At 39.7% G+C, this 24,276-nt stretch overlaps 1 protein-coding gene across 1 annotated transcript in view; it reads left to right on the top strand.

The window, feature by feature from the left end:
- The window catches only part of C5 (complement C5), a 137,362-nt gene that overhangs the window by 51,587 nt on the left and 61,499 nt on the right, over positions 1-24,276 (top strand). The window contains exons 18-22 of the mRNA XM_004662753.3: positions 314-404; positions 2,861-2,934; positions 3,638-3,777; positions 6,575-6,808; positions 8,849-8,909. Of these exons, the coding sequence (XP_004662810.2) occupies positions 314-404; positions 2,861-2,934; positions 3,638-3,777; positions 6,575-6,808; positions 8,849-8,909 (600 nt within the window). The remainder of the gene's footprint in view (positions 1-313; positions 405-2,860; positions 2,935-3,637; positions 3,778-6,574; positions 6,809-8,848; positions 8,910-24,276) is intronic.

Consider the following 24,276-nt stretch of genomic DNA (forward strand, 5'->3'; position numbering starts at 1 on the left):
AAACACAATGAAGAAGATTACACAGTTGCAAATAACTTTATAAGTGACCAATAAGTTGTGTAATGCCATAAACAGAAGCATTTAACATATTAAGAACCAAAACATTAAAGACATTTTTATGCTTTGTTTTATCAGTTTGATTAGTGGAAACATCCTAAGGCTTTTAAAGTTCTATTTTAAAATTCACTAGACAAAATGTTTTATTGAACTTTTAGAAAACAGTTGAGTTATAGATTAGTGGTCATATTTAAAGATTCCTTTGTCAACAAACTTTATATTGCTTTGCGTAACAGACTATGCTTTTTCTCCCCAGATATGATGACTATATTACCAGTAACAAAGCCAGAAATTCGGAGCTACTTTCCAGAAAGCTGGCTATGGGAAGTTCATCATGTTCCCAAGAGGTATCACATGCCCTTGATGTTCCACAGCAAAAATGTGGAAAATGCAAATATGGCCAAAAGTCTGAACACAGTCAACTCCCGCATGGTTAAGATGATCCTACTATTGAGTTAAAATTCATTTTGCTGTTTGTTTAGTTTAATGATAATTTTGCTTAGTGATAATGATAGTTGGGTGCAGGAAAGTGTTAATTATTGATAGAAGGGTACTCTTCCATTTAGTTTCATTTTACCTCAATATGCATTTGCTGTACACAGTAATATACCATATTGTACAGTTAATCTGAAAATATCCATACAACAAATTAAACATGGAATGGAGGCTTGAATGTAAAAAGCCCTCAATAGGCTGGTTTATTCTCTCTCTCTCTCTCTCTTTCTCTCTCCTCTTCCTGTGCAGTTATGTAATATGATGCCAGCTCACCATGCTTTCTTTTCTATGGTGAAATTTCCCCTCAAAACTTTAAGTTAGTGCCAGACATGGTGGCACAAACCTTAAATTCCAGCACTAGGGAGGCAGAGGTAGGAGGATCATTGTGAGGTCAAGGCCACCCTGAGACTACATAGTGAAGTCCAGGTCAGCCTGGGCTAGAGTGAGGCTCTACCTCGAAAAAAAAATGAAGCCAAAAAAATGGTGCACACCTTTAGTCCCAGCACTAGGGAAGCAGAGATAGGAAGATTGTCGTGAGTTAGAGGGCACCCTGAGACTACATAGTGAGTTCCAGGTCAGCCTGAGCTAGAGTGAGACTCTACATCAAAAAATAAAACACACACACACACACACACCTATAAGCTGAACTCAATTCTCATCCTTCCAGAAACTGCTACTAATGCTGGATTTTGTCCCAGCAATGAGAATGTAAGTGATACACATGGATAAAGGAAAATAAAGGTTGTTTTTGTGATAAAGCCTTTATTTGACACATTGAAATTGAATGCCTCCCTATAACAAGCACTGAAAACCATGACAAACAATACCGAGCCCCGACAGCATAGTTTCCTTGGCAAGCTCCAACCACTGGCTTTCCAATGGTGTCTCAGAGCCAGCAGTCTCCCTGTCCTTCCCCTTACTCCATTTAGTTCTGTTGTTTTTTTTTGGGGGGGGGTGTTGGTTTTTGTATTTTTTTGAGGTAGGGTCTCACTGTAGCCCAGGCTGACCTGGACCTCAGTCTATAGTCCCAGGCTGGCCTCAAACTCAGTGATCCTTCCACACTATTGGTCATTTCATCTGACATTGCTCCTTAGCTGGTATTTCTGCTAAAATTTTCTAGCACTATGCCTCTTTCAAGAAGCATAGGATCGGCTCCCCTCCCAACTAACTTTGTTGCACCCCTCACATAGCATTATAGTGGCCTGTCTGCTTGACCATCTTCTATATAAAGATGTAAATACTACCACGTTTGGTGGTGCACACCTTTAATCTCAGCACTTGAGAGGCAGAGGTAGAAGAACGCTGTGAGTTTGAGGCCAGCCTGAGACTACATAGTGAATTCTAGGTCAGTCTGGGCTAGAGCAAGACCCTCCCTTGGAAAATATGTGTAAATATTTCTAAGGCAAAACCAAGTTCAGGTTGCTATTTTATTTCTAAGACCTGGCCTAGGATCCTGTGTGTAGAAGCGTGGATATATATGGGTTGAATGAATGAATGATGCCTGTGAATTCTTAATGCCTTATTAGTACTGTTATTACAGTGAAATGCAACTTATTTACTGAACTCTCTTCCATGAGACTGTAAGCTGATTGAGAGCCTAAGTGCTCTTTACTCAGTACTTGATACTATACCTTATAAAAAGTTACTAGACTATTGTCCACTATTAGCTATATAAATTGACTCTATAAATATATATATACATATATAATTTCTCTATATATAAATTTGCTATATAAATAAAGAAGCTTGGTCATAATCATAAGTGTCTAGATAAATCAGTTGTTACGAGTAGTGTTAAGATGCATTACTATACTCCTCTATCTTAGCCCAGTTTTAAAAATTTTGCTAAATTTTATTTATTTGAAAACAAAGAGAGGCAGAAAGAGGGAGACACAGGTTGAGAAAGAGAGAAAATGGGTGTTCCAGAACCTCCAGCCACTGCAAAATAAATAAATAAATAAATAAAACTCCAGATGTATGTGCCATCCAGGTCATTAGGCTTTGTAGACAAGTACGTTAACTGCTGAGGCATCTCTCCAGGCCCCTGCCTTAGCTCAAAATAGCAATGAACATGGTTTTCTTTGTTTTATGTGCTCTAACTTTAGTACTTCAAATACTCACCTCAAAGACACAATGTCTAAAGACCCAGGGTAGGAAGGAAAGTTTCTGAGAATACTTTCCTTGATAAGTTTCTTGATACAATTTTGCCTTATGAGTTCTTCTTTCTTCAAAAGTAGCTTAAAGCCAAAATGCTGTCCAGCTGAGGTCATGTTTCACTGTAGTTGAATATCAATATTTTCACTTCCAGAAACCAGATACAGTTTGTGCTGCCTGATTCTTTAACTACCTGGGAAATTCAAGGTGTTGGCATTTCAAATAGTGGTAAGAAATCCTAAGTCATGTACTCATGTAAGGAGTAGTTAGCAAAGATGGGATTCTTTGTTATTGCATATTTACTTTACCCAGGATGAAAGTGACATAATTTTAAAATTACTATTTATGTATTATCAAAAGACTTAGATGTACCCACATCTTTGAACCCATTGATTTCTTCCTTTGCTCTTCTCACTTTCATTTCATAAAGGATGGAGTCAAGCTTCAATTTTCTTTCACTTTTTCAGTGACTGAGAGCTTGAAGACAGTTAGAAACAAACACATGACTCCCTCTTGGGCTTATGTCCTTGTGTGGTGACATAGTGCAAATACTTTATCAAGAAGTTCTGGATTAGTTTCATTTGTTGGATATTTTTTGTTTTCTCAAAATCTTGGCTTTCATAATCAAAACCTTTACTCATTAAATGGAGCCAATAATAAGTATCTTAAAAGATTGATACTTTGGTCAATAAGCATTCTCTTGCTTTAAATGGAATTAGATATTTGGTGAACAAATGAATTTTTCTGAACTCCTACAATTATAAAGATCAATGAACAGAAAAGTCAAGTACACGTTTGACAAAGGCAACAAGAAAATATGACTTAACATTTATTGTTATTTGAAGTCAAGCAATTGTGAGACATTTCCATACTAATAAAACATGATGAGAATCCCCTAATATGCCATGTCTTGCTGTTCTTTGGGCTAAAGGAATATGTGTAGCTGATACACTCAAGGCAAAAGTATTCAAAGATATCTTCTTGGAAATGAACATACCCTATTCTATTGTACGAGGGGAACAGATCCAACTGAAAGGAACTGTTTACAACTACAAGACGTCTGATGTGGATGTGAGTAGTTATTTATGGCATGTTAGAATAAATGGACAAAAGAAACATTCCCTATTTTTGAGAATATGTTATCATAATGATTATGATAACCACAAACATTGGTGTTCACCTCAGTTCAGCAATATAAGCCGCACACATGCAATGAATATTGTCTAAGCAGTGAAGCTTGGTACGCGGAGGGGAGCAGAAAGGAGGAGGGATTGGACAGTGTCCGTGCAGTTCTGATCTGGAGAACAAAGCAGAGAAGACAGTCAAGGTGCTGAAGAGGTCCTGAGAGGGGTGAAGTCACATGTAGCTTATGTGAGCTCATTGGTCCTCTCGGCTCTCACAACCCTGTCTTTGCTCAGCTCAGTCATCCCTGCTCACACTTTCTTGGTGTTTGCTTCTCATCCTCTTTGAAATCTTAGTTTCAAAATCCCGTCATTAACTCACAGCCTCCTCTCTATCCTTCTAACTCATTACACTCTAAAACTTCCATAGCTCCAGTTCTACATCTCCATGAAAACCTTTGAACTCTTGACTCGATAACTTCTTTATTGTCCTTTGACTTATGCTGTTTTCACCCCTTGAGTGGTAGAATTCATGAACCATGATGTAACCACACTGACCAAAATTACACCAACTTGTCTGATTCTTCCTCATTCCAGGGTGCAAGCTGTCAAACACCATCCACAATGAGTCCCAACCACCAACCACCATTTGTCTTTTCTTTGCCAGCACACCTCTATAGAGAATTATACAACAGGCTGACAGATTGCATTTGGAAACCACTATCATAAGACTTTGAATGGGCTGGCGTTGGACTCACAGTGATCTATCCTCCTACCTCTGCCTCCCAAGTGTGATCCTCCTACATCTGCTACTTCTGACTCCCAAGTGTACCACCACACCTGGCTTGTTCAGCTGCTTTTCACCCTTGGCTGGGATCCTGGGAGTCTTTTCTTTGTGTAGTTGAAAGATTTCATCAGGGTTTGAGTAAAGAACCTGCACACTTGGAGTTCCTTTGTTTCTGAGGTATGGTGACTGCCTCATATTCTGTCCTCTATCCCCAAAGCCAGCAAGGTGGCACGTTTCTGCTGGAGATTCAGTGGCCACTCAGGGCACTAATGGAATCTACCTCAGGTAAAGCTGTAAAGAACAATGACACTCATCCAAGTATCATTCCCTTCTTCCAAACATCACTTTCCCTTCCACTCTCTAGAACCATTAGACAGTTATTTGCTTTGATGCTTATACTACCTAGAGTTATGGATTTTTTTTTTTTTTTTTGTCCATTAGGAGAGCCACTTGGCAGTCACTGAAGCCACACAACTGCTGGTACCCACATGACCCATCAGCTTCAAAAGTTCTTCCCTAGTTCTGATGGATTCAAATTTGTTGTTGTTGTTGTTGTTTTGGTTTGATTTGGTCTGGTTTTTCCAGTCTGGTTTTGTTGTTGCTTTGAGACAATGTCTCACTATGTAACCCAGGTTTTCCTGCAACTTGCTATATAGCCCAGGTTGTCTCAAACTTATAGTTCTCTTGGGTTAGCCATTCAAGTGCTGGGTAGATGTCACTTAGCTATTAAAAGCTTTTATAATGAAATTATGTTGACTTTTATCAAATGACTCATCTATGTCTTCTTTTTACCACTCTACATCTGCTGTGCTGGAGGAACCGCTGGCCTGAGTCATCCACAGTCTTCTGTAGCACCTGCTTTGTGGGAGGTGTCCCAATTAGGTGGTTAATCAGGAGAAGGAACTGTACATTTTTTAGAAATTCCTCAAGATCAGTTATTGAACGTTGGTGTTCCCTTGAGCTTATGTGCCCAATTTATCCTAGATTGGTGGGCTTGTTCTTTGGGTATAGTTCTTGATTTTGATGGTTACCCAGACTGAAGATGAAAAACTATTCAGTTTGTGAGCCAGAAATCAGCACTAGTACCCTTCTCATTACAAAGATGAGGAACAGATCACAGAGAGGACACAGGATCTGTTCTGGTAACACAGTTCATAAGAGAGCCAGGACTAAATGTAGGTCATCCTAGAAACAATTATTGTTATAAAATAAGGCATGTGTGTAAAGCTAGAAAGATTGTAAATGTAAATTGGGGACATAGTGGGCAGGCCTTTTAGTAGGTGAAGATAAAATTTTTAGTTGTTATCAAACCATTGTTTATTGTATATTGGGGCTGAGGTGAAAGATACAAATAAGACACTAAGTAGCTAAACCTGAGGTTCCCACTAAAACACACACATGAGGCCAGGGAGATGGCTTAGTGTGCAAAGTTGCCTAGACCTAATTCAGTGGACAACAGTCTAAGGAAGTTATGACCACTCTGAGCAAGTGCTGAGGTTTCCTCTTAAATAATTTTATTTATTAATTTGCATGGAGAAAGAGAGAGAGAGAGAGAATAGGCATGTCAGCCTAGTTCCACTGCAACTGAACTCTATACACATGCACCACTTTGTGCATCTGGCTTTATGTGGGTACTGGGGAATCAAATACAGACTACCAGGCTTTGCAAGCAAGTACCTTTAACTGCTGAGCCATCTCTCCCTAATGCTGAGTTCTTTAGATGTTCCTTGACATGAATAAGCTCCATAGCATTTCATGTGTACGTAGGAAATCTGAGAAAAGCTTTCTCACATGCCTTAGAACCTAAAGGGTTACCCTGACATTGCTAAAACACCAGGGAGAGTTTGTGTAAAGATAAGCATAGCTGAAGGAAAATTCTCTTAGAAATGGTATTTTTCTCTTTTTCATAAAATGCGTGACTCAAATGATATTCTGATATGATTCACTCATAATGTTTCAGTTCTGCGTTAAAGTGTCTACTGTGGAGGGAATCTGTACGTCGGGATCGGGAAGCCTAGCCACTGACCATCAGACGACAAAGTCCTCCAGATGTGTGCGTCAGACAGTAAAGGGCTCCTCCAGTCACTTGGTGACCTTCAGCCTGCTTCCCCTAGAGATTGGCCTCCACAGCATCAACTTCTCACTGGAGACTTCATATGAAAGAGAAATCCTAGTAAAAACATTACGAGTGGTGGTAAGAAAAACATGGTTCTTTTTTCTTGTTTTTTCAAGGCAGGGTCTCGCTCTAGCCCAGGCTGACCTGGAATTCACTATGTAGTCTCAGGGTGGCCTCGAACTCAGAGCAATCCTCCTACCTCTGCCTCCCAAATTCTGGGATTAAAGGTGTGCACCACCACGCCCCATTTACATGTTTTTTTTTTTAATTACTTTGTTCCGGAAAAATATTATCAACAACTTATGTAAATGACTTACTTTGGAGTAGGAAGTGAGGAGTGAAATGAGTGTGTAAACCAACAGTTGAATCTGGATGGCAGTGCTCCCAGATTATTTTTATTATGATTGCAATTTTTCTCAGCCTAAAATTATGCTTAAATATTTTAAATAAAAGAATAACACCTGTGCTGGAGAGATGGCTTAGCAGTTAAGGCACTTGCCTACAAAGCCAAAGGACCAAGTTCATTCCCCATGACCCATGTAAGCCAGACACACAAGGTGGCACATGTATCTGGAGTTCATCTGCAGTGGCTAGAGGTCCTAGCATGACCATCCTCTCTCACTATCTGCCTCTTTCATAAATAAATAAATAAATAAATAAATAACATTAAAATCATTTATTAAAAAAGAATAACACTTGCTTATCCTAGAAAATGAGAATATCATCAAAGAAAAAAAAAAAAACACCTGTAATCCCCACACCCGGAGAGATTTCGTATTTTAACAATTGAGGAGTGCATATCTTCTGGGACACCTCCTGCAACCTTGGAAAACACAGAAAGTATGTCTTGAGACAAAGGGAAAATAGGGAGAAAATATTGGAAAGAGGAGGAAGAATGAGAATCAACTAAAACAAGTTGCTTTTGAAAGTGCTAGAATAAATGACACCTAAATCTTTGTATGCCAACTAAAATAAAATGTGTGCCAGACATCATACAACAACTAAGATAACCTAGTCTAGAAATTTTTCCCTTTGGAAAATGAGTAAACAGGACAAAAAGAGGAAAACAGTAGTTAATTAAGTGCCATTGACCCCCACGCAGTCTGTTGAGTTTCACACCATCAAGATTAAGGTTATCATACAAGCCAATTTGAAACAATATCAATTTAAAATAAAATAATATTTTTGCCAAGGGTTGCATGGATGGTTAATGATATATTAGCTCTACCGAAAGCTTAATTGTTTGTATTCTGTTTTTAGATATGTAGTTCACTTCAGTGAACATGTACTGAGCTGGCCACAATGGGGGGTGATGAGGCAGGAGGATTGCAAGTTTAAGGACAACTTAACAAGTCACTGTCAAAAAACAAAAGCCCTATTTTGAGTGGTTTGGGGTCATGTTCATGCCTATGTCTCCTTGCATATTGGCTTCATGCATAGACTCTGAGCAGCTTCTTGGCTTTTTACCCTGGCTCCACACTTTCTGGCAACATTACACTGGACAAATTGCTTGATCTCTACTAGGTATGTCAGCTTTGAGTCATTACAGCACCTATCTCACAGATCTAATATATTCAAAAGATTTGGGCCCATTTTCTGATCCATAATAATATGTAGATAAGTGTTTTATCTCTATGCAAATAGCCAAAGTGGGGAGATGGCTCAGTGAAAGCATGAGTTCCTGCATTCAGACCCCCAGAGCCCATGTGAAAGCTGGACTCCACAGTGGGCTTCCACAATCCCACCATACCTAAGGTGAAAAGTAGGCAGCTACTCTGGCAAATGCAGCACTGAACAATGAGAGACCCTGATTCAGTTAAGGTGGAAAATGAGGACCAATGTGACACCCAAACTTGTCCTCTTATGTCCATGCATTCCCACACAGACACATGTGCACACACATCACATACATACACACATCCACAAAATATTCATGCAGCCAAAAATCTTATCATTGCATATGGGCATGTAAGCATTTACACAGAGCTTGCCTTTGCCAGAGGGAAAAAATTAATAGGGGAAGAAGCCTAGAAAAATAGTTGAACCAAGGAATACAAGTCATATAAACACAATTATGTCTGTAACTGAATGTTTTCTGCATTTTTTTTTTTACTTTAGCCAGAAGGTGTCAGAAGGGAAAATTATGCTGGTGTTACTCTGGACCCAAAGGGAATTTATGGTAGGAAAAATGATTTTGAATTTTATATGCTGTCTTTTGCTGAATAAATTAATTAAGTCTATTCATAACTTAAAAAAAATCTTTCAAAGTGCTATGCATATCAAATGAGATATACTACCTTCTTAAATTATTGCCCTTCTGAATAACATTTGTTGTGTTATAATGATTGAGACCAAAGATAATTCTATTATTTTTAAACATACATCAAGCAAAAAAATTGCATGACTTCCCTCATAGATTGTACTCTATCCATCACAGCAATTTATAACATTTTATTATAAGACCAAAAGTCCAAAGAACACCTGAGTAAAATCTATTTACATAACTCTTTAACATGCATCATTTGAGAACAGGCTAATATTGATAAATCACCTTACAAATCCATTCCTCTGTCACTCCTATTTCCCTGCTTTTCCCACAACTGAGAGATTGCAAATCTCCTTAGTGTAATAACTGTGCAAACATTTCAGTAATGAATCAAGGTCTAAATATAGTTTATATTATGAAATTTAAATGTGCTCCATTAGTAATTCTTTTCTTTTGAACAAGACATAGTGCTATCAATCTTATTAAATGGTTACAATTCATCTTACTGTTTATCCACGCCTTCAGTGATATAGAGGAAAAGCCATTTGTCTACAAATGAAGACCAGTATATTCGAGTGTCATTTCTTATAGGAAAGCAAAGTATTATTAATTTTTACCTTTCAAATCATATCACAGAGATGAATAAGGAGTTATAAGAAGAAAAATTCATCTATGTGCATAGATACTCTCATTTTCCTTCATGCATATGTCCTCACAAAGGACCACTGTGAGTCTCAGATTCATTGTATACCTTGGTTTCTCCTTCATTTGTCTCTACATTACTGCAAACAGCTTAGTAAAAAAAGCACTTACTCTGAGGTGTCAACATCAGGGTCATAAGTTCTTTGGATTAGAAGAAATTCTAGTCTCAGGGCTGTGGAGATGGCTCAGTGAGTAAAGTGCTATGTAAACATCAGGAACTGAGTTCAGATCCCCAGAGCCCATGTGAAATGTCAGGTTTTATGGGGCATGCCTTTAATACCAGATCTAGGGCTCACTGGCTAGCTAGTCTAGCTGAATCAGTGAGCTCCAGGTCCAATGAGAGACAGTGTCTCAAAAAGTGAAGCAAGGCTACAGGAGATGGCTTAGTGGTTAAGGCACTTGCCTGTGAAGCCTAAGGACCCAGGTTCGATTCCCCAGTACTCACGTAAACCAGATGCAGAAGGTAGCACATGTGTCTGGAGTGCATTTGCAGTGGCTAGAGGCCCTGGTGAGCCCATTCTTCTCCCTCCCTCCTCCTCCTCTTCTTCTTCTTCTTCTTCTTCCTCTTCTTCTTCCTTCTCCTCCTCTTCCTCCTCCTCCTCTTCTTCTTTTCTCTCTCTCTCAAATAAATAATTTTTAAAATGAAGTGAAGAGCAATTAAGGACAGCTGACACCAACCTCTTCCTACATGCACACACATGCACTCACTCATATAACATGCATACCTGCATGCACCCCACATACATACACCAGAATTAAAAAATCAGTTCTGAAGCTGGGCGTGGTGGCACACGCCTTTAATCCCAGCACTTGGGAGGCAGAGGTAGGAGGATCACTGTGAGTTCGAGGCCACCCTGAGACTCCATAGTGAATTCCACGTCAGTCTGGGCTAGAGTGAGACCCTACCTTGAAAAACCAAAAAAAAAAACAAAAACAAAAAAAAAATCAGTTCTGGAAATGTAGCTTAGTGGTGGATCCCTTGCCTAGCATGCATAAGATCCTGGATTCAGTCCCCAGCACCAGAAACCCCCCCCCCAGTGCTTTTTCCTAGCTTTGTAACATAATTTTTTTTCTTTATTACCTTCAGCAACCCAGACTTAGGCAGCCCTATTGCCTTCTAGAGAGCTAAGAGAGTTAAAGTGACAATGCTCTTTAGGCTTTTCCCAAGATGTTAGTAAGTGCTTCCAACATGTACATATTGAAATTGCTATCCCCAAGTGATGCTTAACAGAATTCAGTTTGTAGGACTGGAGAGAAGGCTCAGCACTTAAGGTGCTTGCCTGTGAAGCCTAAGGACCCAGGCTCAATTTCCCAATACCCATGTAAGCCATATGCACAAGATACTGCATGCATCTGGAGCTCATTTGCAGTGGCTAGGGGCCCTGGTACATGCATTCTCTCTATCTGTCTCTTTCTCTAAAATAAATAAAATATTTTTTCTATTATTATTACTTTTTTATTAATTAGTTTTGCACACAATGAATACAATCAAGTTGGTGCCATTTTTAAGCTCATCCATGTCCTACCCCCTCCCCGTGGCCCCTCCTTGTTGAGGTATATGGGTCATGCATTGTGGAGTTAGCCCACAGTTATGGGTAGGAGACATGTCTCTGTGTATCATGACCCAACGTGTGGCTCTGACATTCTTTTTGCCCCCTCTTCCACAAAATTTTCCTGAGCCATATTGGGTTCATTTTTGGTCTGCTTCAGTGATGAGGTGTTGGGGTCTCTGTGTCTCTGGATATCTAATTTGGTAGGAGATGATTTTTCTCTGTGTTGATCTCCTTCACCCTTGTGCTTGTTCCCAGTTCACAAGAAAACAGCACCCTTGCTTGTTTCACCAATTATTCTTAGTTTCAGCTGGGGCCCTTTTGAGGTATGATGGTGTGGTTCTCTCCTTAGGATCTGAGTGTATCTGAGAAAGAGAAGCAGATTCTCCAACGGAGAGTAAAGTTATCCCAGAGAAATGGGATAACCCTTATTTTTTTATAGAGAATTTAATAGTTGTAGGCCCTCTTGTAGCCCATGATTGGTGGTAGCTTGATAATGGAGAGCGGGCTCATGTTTGGATATGGGTCTCACTTGTTTCCCAGCTCCTGCCATGAACCCGTTCCACTGAGGGGATTGGTTAGCCAAATCAAAAGCAATTGGTTTCCCACCATGGCAGTGTGCCACTATTGTACTTGTGTGAGCAACACAAAAGGTTATTTGCTACTAAGTAGATTAGACCATGAGTTGCTTGGACAGATATTGGTCATTTTCCCACAGTCACCCAGGTAGCACCTTCTGGCACTAGATGCGCTGACTATCTGTGGACTGACTCTCTTCCAGCTTCCAGCCATATCATTCCATTTTATGTGTCAACCACATATGCTATCTTCAGCAGTAGGGTCTTACCACTAACCTTTGGTGGGTTATCAAGTACTCTGACAGAAATCTGTCTTTCTTTTAGGAAACTTTGTAGATCTCTCTGATCAAAAGCTCATTGTGGATGATAGCCACATGCTGGTACTGGGAGAACAAGTCAGTGCCCTCCAAGAAAAGGAAGAAAAAGATAACTAATATAAAAGAGTTCAAGAAAAGGAAGAAAAAGATAACTAATATAAAAGAGTTAGAAAGAGGAGAGAGAGAGAGAGAGAGAGAGAGAGAGAGAGAGAGAGAGAGAGAGAGAGAAAGCTGTAGAAGATTAAGGTCAGTCTTCATTATACCCTCTCCAGTGTCTTGTGGCTCAGGTATTCCTTTTAAGGGCCTGGTGAAGGTTCAGCCATTTGGTCTGCCTTTTAGGATATAGAATATTATGGTACCATTGCCGTTTGGGTCTAGATTTGTGTCTCCCACCTCTTCCTTTGCCCTCTCCTCCCTCCCCATCCACTGTATTGTCTAGTCCTCAAGATGCTTGCTGGATATGTCAACATCTTGGGTAGATTCAGGTTAGGTGCTATAGATGAGTGAGACTATGCAGCAGTTATCTTTCTGTGATTGGGTAAGTTCACTGAGAATGATCTGTTCCAGGTTCAACCATTTTTTGTGTCATTTTTTCTTACTTCTGTGTAGAATTCCATTGTGTAGATATGCCACATCTTAGTTATCCATTCTTCTAGTGATGGACATCTGGGTTGACTTCAGCTCTTAGCTATTACAAATTGAGCCACTATAAACATGGTTGAGCAAATCTCTCTGGACTGTGGTTTAAAGGTTTTAGGGTACATGCCCAGTAAGGGAATAGCTGGGTCTGTTAGTAACGCTATAGTCAGCTTTTTCAGGAGTCTCCATATTGCTTTCCAAAGTGGTTATACCATCTTACATTCCCTCCAACAGTGGATGAGGGTTCCTAATTCTCCACCTCCTTGCCAGCATTTATTTTCATTTGAATTTTTTATGTTTGCTATCCTTACTGGGGTAAGGTGAAATCTCATAGTTGTTTTAATTTGCATTTCCCTGATGATTAGGAATGAACATTTTCTTAAGTGTGTGTTTGCCTCTTGTATTTCTTCTTCTGTGAACTGCCTGTCCAGATCTTTGCCCCATTTTATGAGTGGGTTGTTTGACTTTTTATTGTTTAGGTTTTTGAGTTCTTTGTAGATTCTAGAGATTAGGCCTCTGTCAGTTGGATATTCAGCAAATATTTCCTCCCATTCTGTGGGTAATCTATTGGCTTTGCTTATTGTTTGCTTGTCTGTAAAGAAACTCTTCAGCTTCATGTGATTCCATTTGTTGAGTGACTGTTTAAGATCATGAGCTACTGGGGTTTTGTTCAGGAAGTCTTTTTCCATTCCTATATCATGGAAAGTACTTCCTAAATTTTCTTCCAGTAGTAGCTGAGTTTCTGGCCTTATATTGAGGTCTTTGATCCATTTGGACTTGAGTGTAGTGCATGGTGAGATGTTTCAATTTCCTGCGTATGGTTATCCAATTTGTCCAGCACAATTTGTTGAAGATGCTATCTTTTATCCAGCCTGTATTGTTAGGGCCGTTGTCAAATATCAAGTAGCTGTAGTGGCTTGACCCAAAGTCCGGGTCCTCAATTCTATTCCATTAGTCTATACTCCTGTTTTTATGCCAGTACCAGGCTGTTTTTATTACTATGACTTTGTAATATAGCTTTAGATCAGGTATGGTGATGCCTCCAGAGGTATTTCTTTTGCTGAGGATATGCTTGGATATCTGAGGCCTTCAGCTTTTCCATATGAAATTTGAGATCATTTTTTTTTCTATTTCTGTGAAGAAGAATGTTGGGATTTTAATTGGAATTTCATTAAATCTGTATATTGCCTTTGGGAGGATTGCCTGGTAATTCTGCCTATCCAGGAACATGGGAGGTCTTTCCATTTTCTCAAGTCCTCCTCAATTTCCTTTTTGAGCATTTTTATGTTTTCATTGTATAGATCTTTCACTTCCTTGGTTAATATTATTCCAAGGTATTTTGTTGTTGTTGTTGCTATTAAAAATGGTACCATGTCCCTTATTTCTTTCTCTGTATCTTTGTCATTTGCATATAGAAAGGCTACTGATTTTTGTGCATTGATTTTGTATCCTGCTACTTTGCTATAGGAGTTAATCACCTTCAGGAATTTTGGGATGGAGTCTCTCAGGACTCTTACATATACAATCATGTCATCAGTGAACAGAGCTAACTTAACTTCTTCCTTTCCAAATTGTATCCCTTTTATTTCTTTCTCCTGTCTTATTGCTTGAGCTAGGACTTCCAGTACTATATTGAAGAGCAGAGGTGAGAGTGGGCAACCCTGTCTTGTTCCTGATCTCAATGGGAATTCCCCCAGTCTCTCTCCATTAAATATTATTTGGGCCTTAAGAGCTTTGTATATTACCTTTATAATGTTAAGATATGTCCTTAGTTTCAGTTGGGCCCCTTTTGAGGTATGTTGGGGCAGCTCTCTTCTTAGGATCTGCATCTATCTGGAAAAGAGAAGCAGATTCTCCAACGGAGAATAAGTTAGCACCCGGAAAATTGAGATAACACTTACTTTTTTGATAGACAGTTTGATAGGTGTAGGCCCTCTTATACCCCATGATTGATGGTAGCTTGATATTGTAGAGTGGGCTTGTGTTTGGGTATGGTTCTGACTTGTTTCCCAGCTCCAGCTAAGGGTCTAATACCACTGAGTGGATCAGTTAGCCAAATCAAGAGCAATTGATTCCTCACCATGGCTGTGTACCACTATTGCACTTGTGTGGATATCACATCCGGTTATTTGTTCCTAATTAGGTTAAACAATGTGTTGCTTGGACAGATCTTGGTCATATCCCCCAGTCGCCTATGTAGCACCTTCTGGCATTAGACACGCTGACTGTCTGGGGACTGACTCTCTAAGTAAGGGTGATGTTTTCCTGTGAACCGGATACCAGCACAAAGGGGAAGGAGATCAACGCAGAGAAAAATCAACTCCTACCAAATCAGAGAGCCAAAGCCTCAGAGGCCCCCAACACCTCAGCACTGAAGCAGACCAAAAATGAACCCAACATGGCTCAGGGAAATCTTGCGGAAGAGGGGGCGGAAAGAATGTCAGAGTGGCTGGAGAGATGGCTTAGTGGTTAAGGCACTTGCCTGCAAAGCCAAAGGACCAAGGTTCAATTCCCCAGTACCCACATAAGCCAGATGCATAAAGTGTCGCATGCATCTGGAGTTCATTTGTAGCAGCTGAAGGCCCCAGCATGCCCATTTAAAAAAAAAAAAAAAAAGAATGTCAGAGTTACATGTTGGGTCATGATTTGCAGAGACATTTATCATACTAATAACTGGGGGCTAACTCCACAATGCATGACCCATTTTCATTAACAAGGAGGGTCTAATGGGAGGGGGTAGATCACAGATGAGCCTAAATAATGGTACCAAACTGCCTGTATTCACTGAAAAGAAAACTAATTAATTAAATTAAAAAAAAAACATATAGATATGGTAGGAGATGCTCAGGACCATGTCTGACATAGAAAACAACATATAAAGAAGCGTCAGTTGGCTTCTAAATTCTTGGATGTACGGAAAAACATAGCTACATTGAATGAAAATTACATTAGATTAGGAAGTTGTGATGGTAGAGAACAGGGAAAGATACAGATATGTTTGTTCCATCTAGAGCAACCATACCTTTTAAACTATGTAAATCTATATGTGCTCCTAAAAAAAAGAACAAGCAGCTAACATAATGGCTCATATATTATGCCTTTAAATCTTGTTCAAGGATGTGGAAAGTGCAGGCACTTTTCTTGTCTCTAACATGTAGTTGAACATTCATCATCAACTTAGGTGCCTCCCAGATATGTAACACAGCTTTGTACAGTAAGAGATCTTCAAGTTTTACAATTCTAACAAATCCTTCTAAAATCTTCTTTATTAAAAACAGGACTCTTTTTTTCTAAGTATTCAAAAAAAAAAAAAAGATATGAACCAGCCATGCCAATTCTCTCCAATGTTTTGATCATGAAGAGATGTTGTATTTTGTCAAAGGCCTTTTCTGTGTCTATCAAAATGATCATGTGGTTTTTGTGCTTAACCTTATTTATGTGGTGTATTACATTGACAGATTTCCATATGTTGAACCACCCCTATGTTCCTGGGATGAATCCCACTTGATCAAGGGGGACAATGCTTTTGATGTGTTGTTGGATTTTGTTCAGGAACTTTTCACCTAAGTTCATCAGGGAAATAGGCCAGTAGTTTTCTTTTCTTGTGGCATCTCTGCCTAGTTTTGGAATTAGGGTTATACTAGCTTCACAGAAGGAGTTGGGTAGCTTTCCCTGTTCTCCAATTGTGTGGCACAGTTTGTGGAATATTGGTTTAGACGTTCTTCCATGAAGTTTTAATAGAATTTAGCTGAGAAGCCATCCGGTCCTGGATTCTTCTTTTGGGGGAGGTTTTTTTCATTTTATTATGTTTTCAATCTCAATGAGTGTGATAGGTTTGTTTCAGAGATTAATCTGCTCTGAGTTTAGCTTTGATAGATGGTATGTGTCCAGGAATTTATCCATCTCCTCCACATTATCCAGTTTTGTGGAGTAGAGGTTTTTGAAATAAGTCCTGATGATTCTCCCAATTTCACTTATGTCCTTTTTCATTTTGAATTTTGTTAATTTGAAGAATCTCTTTTTTCTTTCTTTCTTTTTGTTTTTTTTTTTTTTTGCTTGATCAAATTGGCCAGGGGTTTGTCAATCTTGTTTATGTTTTTCAAAGAACCAGCTCTTTGTTTTGTCAATTTTCTTAATTGTTTTCTTAGTTTCCAATTCATTAATTTCTGCTCTGACCTTAATTACTTTTTTTCTTCTGGAGCTTTTTGGGTTGGATTTTTCTTGCTTTTCTCGTGCCTTTAGGTGGATGGTTAGGTTATTGCTTTGGGATCTCTCTATCTTTATTATGAAGGCATTTAGTGCTATGAATTTTCCCCTAAGGACCACCTTCATTGCGTCCCATAAATTTTGGTATGATGTTTTCTCATTGTCATTCATTTCTAGAAATTTTGCAATTTCATTTTTATTTTGTCCACTATCCATTTATTGTTTAAACGTGTGCTATTCAGTTTCTGGGAGCTGATGGGATTCTTGGTGGGTCTTTTTTTGTTACTTTCTAACAATATAGCATTGTGATCTGATATCATGCAGAGAATTATGTCAATCTTCCCGAATATATAGAGGCAGGCTTTGTGACCCAGTATATGATCTATTTTAGAGAACGTTCCATGGGCTGCTGGGAAGAATGTGTAGTCTGTGGATTTGGGTTAGAATGTTCTGTACATGTCCATTAGGTCTAGCTGATATATGGTTTTGTTGAGCTCTCTTACTTCCCTGTTGAGTTTCTGTTTGGATGATCTGTCTATTACTGATAATGGTATATTGTAGCCCCTAACTATGATGGTGTTGATGGTTATTTCTATTTTATTGTCAAGTAGGATTTGCTTTATAAATTGTGGTGCCCCTGTGTTTGGTGCATACAGATTTATGATTGTGTTATCCTCTTGATGGATCGTTCTCTTGATGAGTAGGAAGTAGCCTTCTTTGTCTTTTTTGATTATTTTTGGTTTGAAGCCTATTTTATCCAATATTAATATAGCTATATCTGCTTGTTTCTTATTCCTGTTTGCTTGGAATATTGTTTTCTATCCTTTCACCCTGAGAAGGTGTCTGTCTTTAGTGGTGAGGTGGGTTTCTTGAAGACAACAGATTGAGGAGTCTAATTTTCTGATCCATCCTGTTAGCTTGTGTCTCTTGATGGATGAATCAAGGCCATTAATATTTAGGGTAATGACTGTGCAGTTTGACTTAATCCCTGCCATATTGTGTTGGTATATGTGGTTTGGTGTTTTCATGGACTTTGAAGTTTTTTGTGCTTTCTCTGAATTTTGTCATTGTGATCTGCTTCTTGTCGGCATTTGAGTTTGATTATTTGATTCTTTTGTGTGGAGAATTTCCTGAAATATTCTCTGTAGGCTTGGTTTTGTGTTCATATAATTGTAAAGCTGAGTTTTGTCATGGAAAGTTTTTCTTTAGTCATCTATTATGAGGGATATTTTTGCTGGGTAGAGTAGTTTGGGTTGGAAGTCATAGGTTTTTAGACTTTGCAGTGTCTCATTCCAGGCCCTTCTCACTTTCAGGGTTTCCATTGAGAAATCTGAAGTAATTCTGATGGGGTTACCTTAAAAGTGATGTGCTGTTTTTCCCTAGCTGCTTTTAGGATTTTCTCTTTGGTGTTTAGAGTCTTAATGACAATATATCTTGGAGAGTTTCTCCTTTGGAGTTCTGTTAGCTTCCTGTATCTTGATTGGCCTTTATTTTGAGAGAGTGGGGAAGTTTTCTTCAATTATTTTGTTAAATAAATTCTCCATGCCTTTGGTCTGAATTTCTTCTTCTGGTATTCCAATAATCCTGATATTAGGATGTTTACGGGTGTCACACAATTCCCTCATGATTCTGTTCACAGAAATTTTTGAACTTATTGAAACTTTTGAACTCTTGCACTGTTTCATCCAGCTTGTCTTCCAAATCTGAGTTTCTAACCTTCACCTGGCTGACTCTATTCTTGAGAGCTCCTAGAGAGTTTTGGACTTGTTCAATTAGGTTTGCATTTTCTACTACTTTTCTATGTATAGTTTCCATCCCTCTGTCAAGCTCCCTATTCACATCATTTTCTGATTTTCTTGATGCTTCTTAGAATTCATCCTTGCATTTCTTTATGTCTTCATTTAGCATTGCCAGCTCTTTTTTGAGATCCTCTTTTTTGTCAGTCTCCTTCATATCTCTTAACTGTCTTTGAACTCCTTCCATTTTCTTATCTATTTGGTCTAGTTTAGAGATGGCAGCATCCACACGATTATCAGTCCTTTGTTGTTTTTCTGCAAGTTCTACCAGGAACTTGGTCAGGGTTGCATTGCTCATAGCTTCATTTTGGTGTTCTGATCCTAATGACTCTTCTATGTTTTGATTAGAGATGCTCATTGTAGGAGTGGGTGATATAACTGGATTTTCTTGCATTTGATTTTTCATGTTATTTCTTTTGTGCTGTGGCCTGCCCATCACAGTGTATGGGAAGGGAGAGTAGGACTGTTGTCTCAATGGGCAGGGGAAGTGGTGCCTCTTGGGGGAGCTGGCCTGGGCTAGCCAGCAAGCAAGCAGATGGACTGAGTGGTCTTGTGCTAACACATGGGTGGATGGGCCAGCCTGAGCTCAAGCACAGTGGGAAGCTGAAGCAGCCTGAGGTGGATGCTAAGCAGTCTGAGCTCTCATTTAGCACAATGCCAGAGCACCCTGATCTCCTGAATGGCAGGGGGCACCAAAGTTGCCTCAGCTCTCATGTGGTGATGTGCCAAAGCTGCCAGTGCTCAGGCTCGCAGGGACACTGAAGTACCAAGCACTGAAGCAGCCTAAACTCGTGCATGGGACCCAGAAGCAGTCTGAGCTCACCAGCAACAGGACACTGGTGGTCAGCCTGCGAGACAGGGAGGGTCTTGCACCTGAGCTGGTGCAGACCCACAGGCAGAGTGAGCCTGACTCACGCGGGCAGGTGGAATGGGCCTGGGTTTGTGCATGAATGGGCGGCAGCCGGAGCAGTAAGTGGGCAAATGAGCGGAGCAGGCGAAGCTTGCACAAGTGGGGATCAGCGGTGCACAGCTTGCATGTGGCAGACAAATGGACCAAAGGAGCCTGAGCTCCAGCAGGCCAGCAGGCAGAGCCTACCCACGGGCCTGCGTGGGTGGGGGTAACAGGGCGATAGCCCCTGTGCAGTGAAGAAAGTGTAACTATGTTGGCCTGGGTCCCCTTTCCTCCTGTAAGTGCAGGGGTGTCCTGAAGCTGGGACTGTGGATAAGGCAGCTGCTTAGGGGAGATTGTTGGACTGGTGGGTTACCTACAAGCGAGGGATTCAGTGATTCCCTTTTTGTCCCCTCTGTGCCCTCCCACTGGCAACCTACCCAATGAACCCTTAATGACTTGCATTTCTTTCCCAGGGATGTGTGGTGCAGTTGGGCGGTTGCCATCTTGGCCGGAAGTCCCAAATAAAATATTTTTTTAAATTAAGTTTCTAACAAGGCATAAGATGTATTTGGGAAAGTAAACAGACAATAATGTTAAAAGAAATCTGAAACACATATTAGTGAGGAAGAACAAGGTCTCAGAACAAACTGTAAAGCATAACTAACTAAAATTTAGAGCTGGGGAGATGATTCAGCCTGTAAATTGCCATGTAAACATGAGGACCTGAGTTCTCATCCCCAATGCCCATGTAGAAGCCAGGCATGGCAGTGCATGCATGTCATCTCAACAAAGCGGAAGAGGCAGGAGAACCCCCAGGGCTTGTTGGACAGCCAGTCTAGCCTCCTCAGGGAGATTTGGCTTCAATGGGAGATCTTTCCTCAAAAAAAAAAAAAAAAAAAAAAAGAGGGAGAGCCAAGCATTGGTGGAACACACCTATAATCCCAGCACTTGGGAGGCAGAGGTAGGAGGATTGCGGAGAGTTCAAGGCCATCCTGAGACTACATAGCAAATTCCAGGTCAGCCTGGGCTAGAGCAAGACCCTACCTCAAAAAACCAAAATGAATAAATAAACAAATAAAATTTTAAAAATATAATGGAAAGATATTGAGGAAGACACTCGACCAACTTCTGGCCTCCATGTGCCTGCGTGCACACACGTGTGCTCATGTATGTATAAGCATATTTTACACATGTGTACATACACATAAAAAAATTTGTGATCTCCAACCAGGCATGGTGGCACATGCGTTTAATCCCAGCACTTGGGAGGCAGAGGTAGGAGGATCGCCATGAGTTTGAGTTCAACCCCTGAGACTACATATAGTAAGTTCCAGGGCTAGCCTGGGTTAGAGTGAGACCCTACCTCGAAAAACCAAAAAAAAAAAAAAAAAAAATTGTGATCTCACCTTAAAATGAGACTGGGTATTCAAGACTGGCTGTTGTTTTTAGTTTCCACCCTTTTTCCCTGAGCAGCCTGTGTCATCTCATGTGCATAGATCTCTCTCTCTTTGCTCCCTGGCACACCATCATCAGTGGTTTGAGATAGATATATATATATATATATATATATATATATATATATATATATATACACACATATATGTATGTATATATATATATATGTGTTTAAATTTTTTGTTTATTTTTATTTATTTATTTTAGAGCGACAGACAGAGAGAGCAAGAGGCAGGTAGACAGAGAGAATGGACATACCAGGGCCTCCAGCCACTGCTAACGAACTCCAGACACATGTGCCCCCTTGTGCACCTGGCTATCGTGGGTCCTGAGGAATCGAGCTTCAAACCAGGGTTCTCAGGCTTCACAGGCAAGCGCTTAATCACTAAGCCATCTTCCCCAGCCCAGATGTATATATTTTTAATACATATAAAAGACACTGTGTTGTGGATCCTATTCTATATAATAAGTTTTAAGTCTATGCTAAACAAAAATAAACTCAATATTCAATTTTAAATAAATGATGCACTATTTTTAATTCATTGTTTCTTGCATAGAATTTCAGAATATGAGCCTAGGAGTACAGCTCCAGGGAAGAGGACTTACCTGGTATGAGTGAAGCCCTACATTCAATCTCTACTACTACACATATCTATGTGTATATGATATCACACATAGATGTGTAAAATGATTTTTAAAGTCTCAGATTATGATTACCTATGTTTTTAAAATTTTTATTTATTTATTGAGAGCGACAAACAGAGAGAGAAAGAGGCAGAGAGAAAGAGAGACAGAGAGAGAGGGAGAGAGTGGGCACATCAGGGCCTCCAGCCACTGCAAACAAACTACAGATGCGTATGCCCCCTTGTGCATCTGGCTAACGTGGATCCTGGGGAACTGAGCCTCAAACCAGGGTCCTTAGGCTTCACAGGCAAGCACTTAACCACTAAGCCATCTCTCCAGCCCTACCTATGGTTTTGTTAATTTTCTAGCCACAGATTCCCTGTACCATAAACAAAATTTATTTGGATTAAAAATCCAGGAAAGAGACAGATGGGTCAAAGTGCATACAAATACTTAACATCATACTTCTACCGTGGTTCTCTTCAAGATGCCTGTACTGTTTACACTTCCAATAGCAACACATGTGAATTCTCTTTTCTTTACATCCTCTCCAACAGTTAATATCACTCACCTTTCTACAATGTGGCAGTTTTGTTGGGTATAAAGTGGTCTCATTAATTTTCTTAAATTTATGTTATTCTTGTTATTCTTATTACATTGTTATTAGCCATTATAGCCACTGACCTGTCAATGCTTATTTAATATTTTTGTACCTTTTCCTATTTCTATTTGAACTTTTCATTTCTTCTTGATTTTTGTCTTGGATGTACTTTACTTTTTATTTTTTTATTACTTTTAAAAAAATTATGGATGAAAGAGAAAGAGAATTGGCACACCAGGGCATCTAGCCACTGCAATCAAACTCCAGAAGCTCTGCACACAAGGTGGCCACCTTGCGTGCATGCATGAACTTGTGTGCATATGCCACCTTGTGCATCTGCTTTACATGGTTTCTGGGGAGTTGAGCCTGGGTCCTTAGGCATTGCAGGCAAGCACCTTAACCTCTAAGGCATCTCTCCAGCCCTTGGATGTATTTTTCTAAGCCACAACAAATCTTAATGAATTTTAAACAGTACTTATTTATATTCAAGTCTATCATAATTTAATCTTATGGTTACTTTGAGGGAACTCTAAGAAATCTTCCTCTTCCCTTAGTTTTCAAAAACATTGCTGGATATTGTCCCCATTGATTTTATGCATTTGACTTTCAAATGTTGTCTAGCCGACCTTCATAGGTAATGTCATAGTGGCTCCTTTATCATGCTTGGAGCAGGTGCTAACATTGACTACCATAGTTTTAACTTTATAGCTCTCTCATCTGATAGAAGAGTTGCCAAAAAGAACTGAAATAGTCAAGAGCAGGTTCTCAAAGGAGTACATGGAGAATCAATTCTAGATTTTCACAATATTCATGTAATAAGTACCATGCAGTGAACATGAACTGGATGCCAGTTTCTTTGTCTATATTATTTTTACTCTCTTGAAAATTCTTTGAGGAAAACCTCCATGTAACTAATGAGGAAACCGAGGCATACAAGGTTGTGCCTTGCTTACTATTGCATACATAGTAAGCTCTTTCTGAGCCCTATGCCCTGTCATCTCCACTCCAAACCTCTTAAATGTCTTCATTTTAATATGCTCTCAATGTTCATCAAGGGTTAAGAAACAATGAAAGAAGTTTCTTTTTTATTTTTATTTGGTATTTCAAGATAGGGCCTCACTCTAATCTAGGCTGACCTGGAATTCACTATGTAGTCTAGGCTGGCCCAAACTCACTATGATCCTCCTACCACTGCCTCCTGAGTGCTGGAATTAAAGGCATGTGCCACCATGCCCAGCTTAATGAAAGAAGTTTCTTAAGGAACATTCCCGTATCTTTGGCAAAGCCATGTAGCTTACCCATTAAATTGAGAAATATCTCTTTAAAAAAATCTTCTATTTGGCAAAGACCATTCTAAGTGCTAGAGTCGGATTCTCTACAGTGGGCACTGCAGTAAACTCTCTTTAGCTCAGATCATATCACCACCTGTACTAGTTTTGTGGCCTTGACTAAGCCAGTTTCTATGTCCATTTTCCTCACCTATAAAACTAAGCAATAAAAATAGACCCAGTGTTGCAGTCAGCTTCATGTTGCTGTCAGAAAACACCTGACCAAGAGCAGCTTGTGGGAGTAAAGGGTTTATTTTGGCTCACAGACTCGAGGGGAAGCTCCATGATGTCAGGGGAGAGTGATAGCATGAGCAGAGGGTGGACGTCACCTCCTGGCCAACGTAAGGTGGACCACAGCAAGAAGAAAATGTGCCAAACACAGGCAAGGGGAAGCTGGCTATAACACCCATAAGCCTGCCCCCAACAGGAAGCTTCAATTGACAAGTTACCACCATCTGGGGACCTAAGTATACAGAACAAATAAGTTTATGGGGTACACCTGAATGAAACCACCACGTCCAGTATACAGATTGTTCTCAGGATTCAATGTAGTTATGTATTTAATGAGCTTAGTAAAATGCTTGGTACTCAG

The sequence above is a fragment of the Jaculus jaculus genome, chromosome 1 (assembly GCF_020740685.1).
Source record: "Jaculus jaculus isolate mJacJac1 chromosome 1, mJacJac1.mat.Y.cur, whole genome shotgun sequence".
Lineage (NCBI taxonomy): Eukaryota > Metazoa > Chordata > Mammalia > Rodentia > Dipodidae > Jaculus > Jaculus jaculus.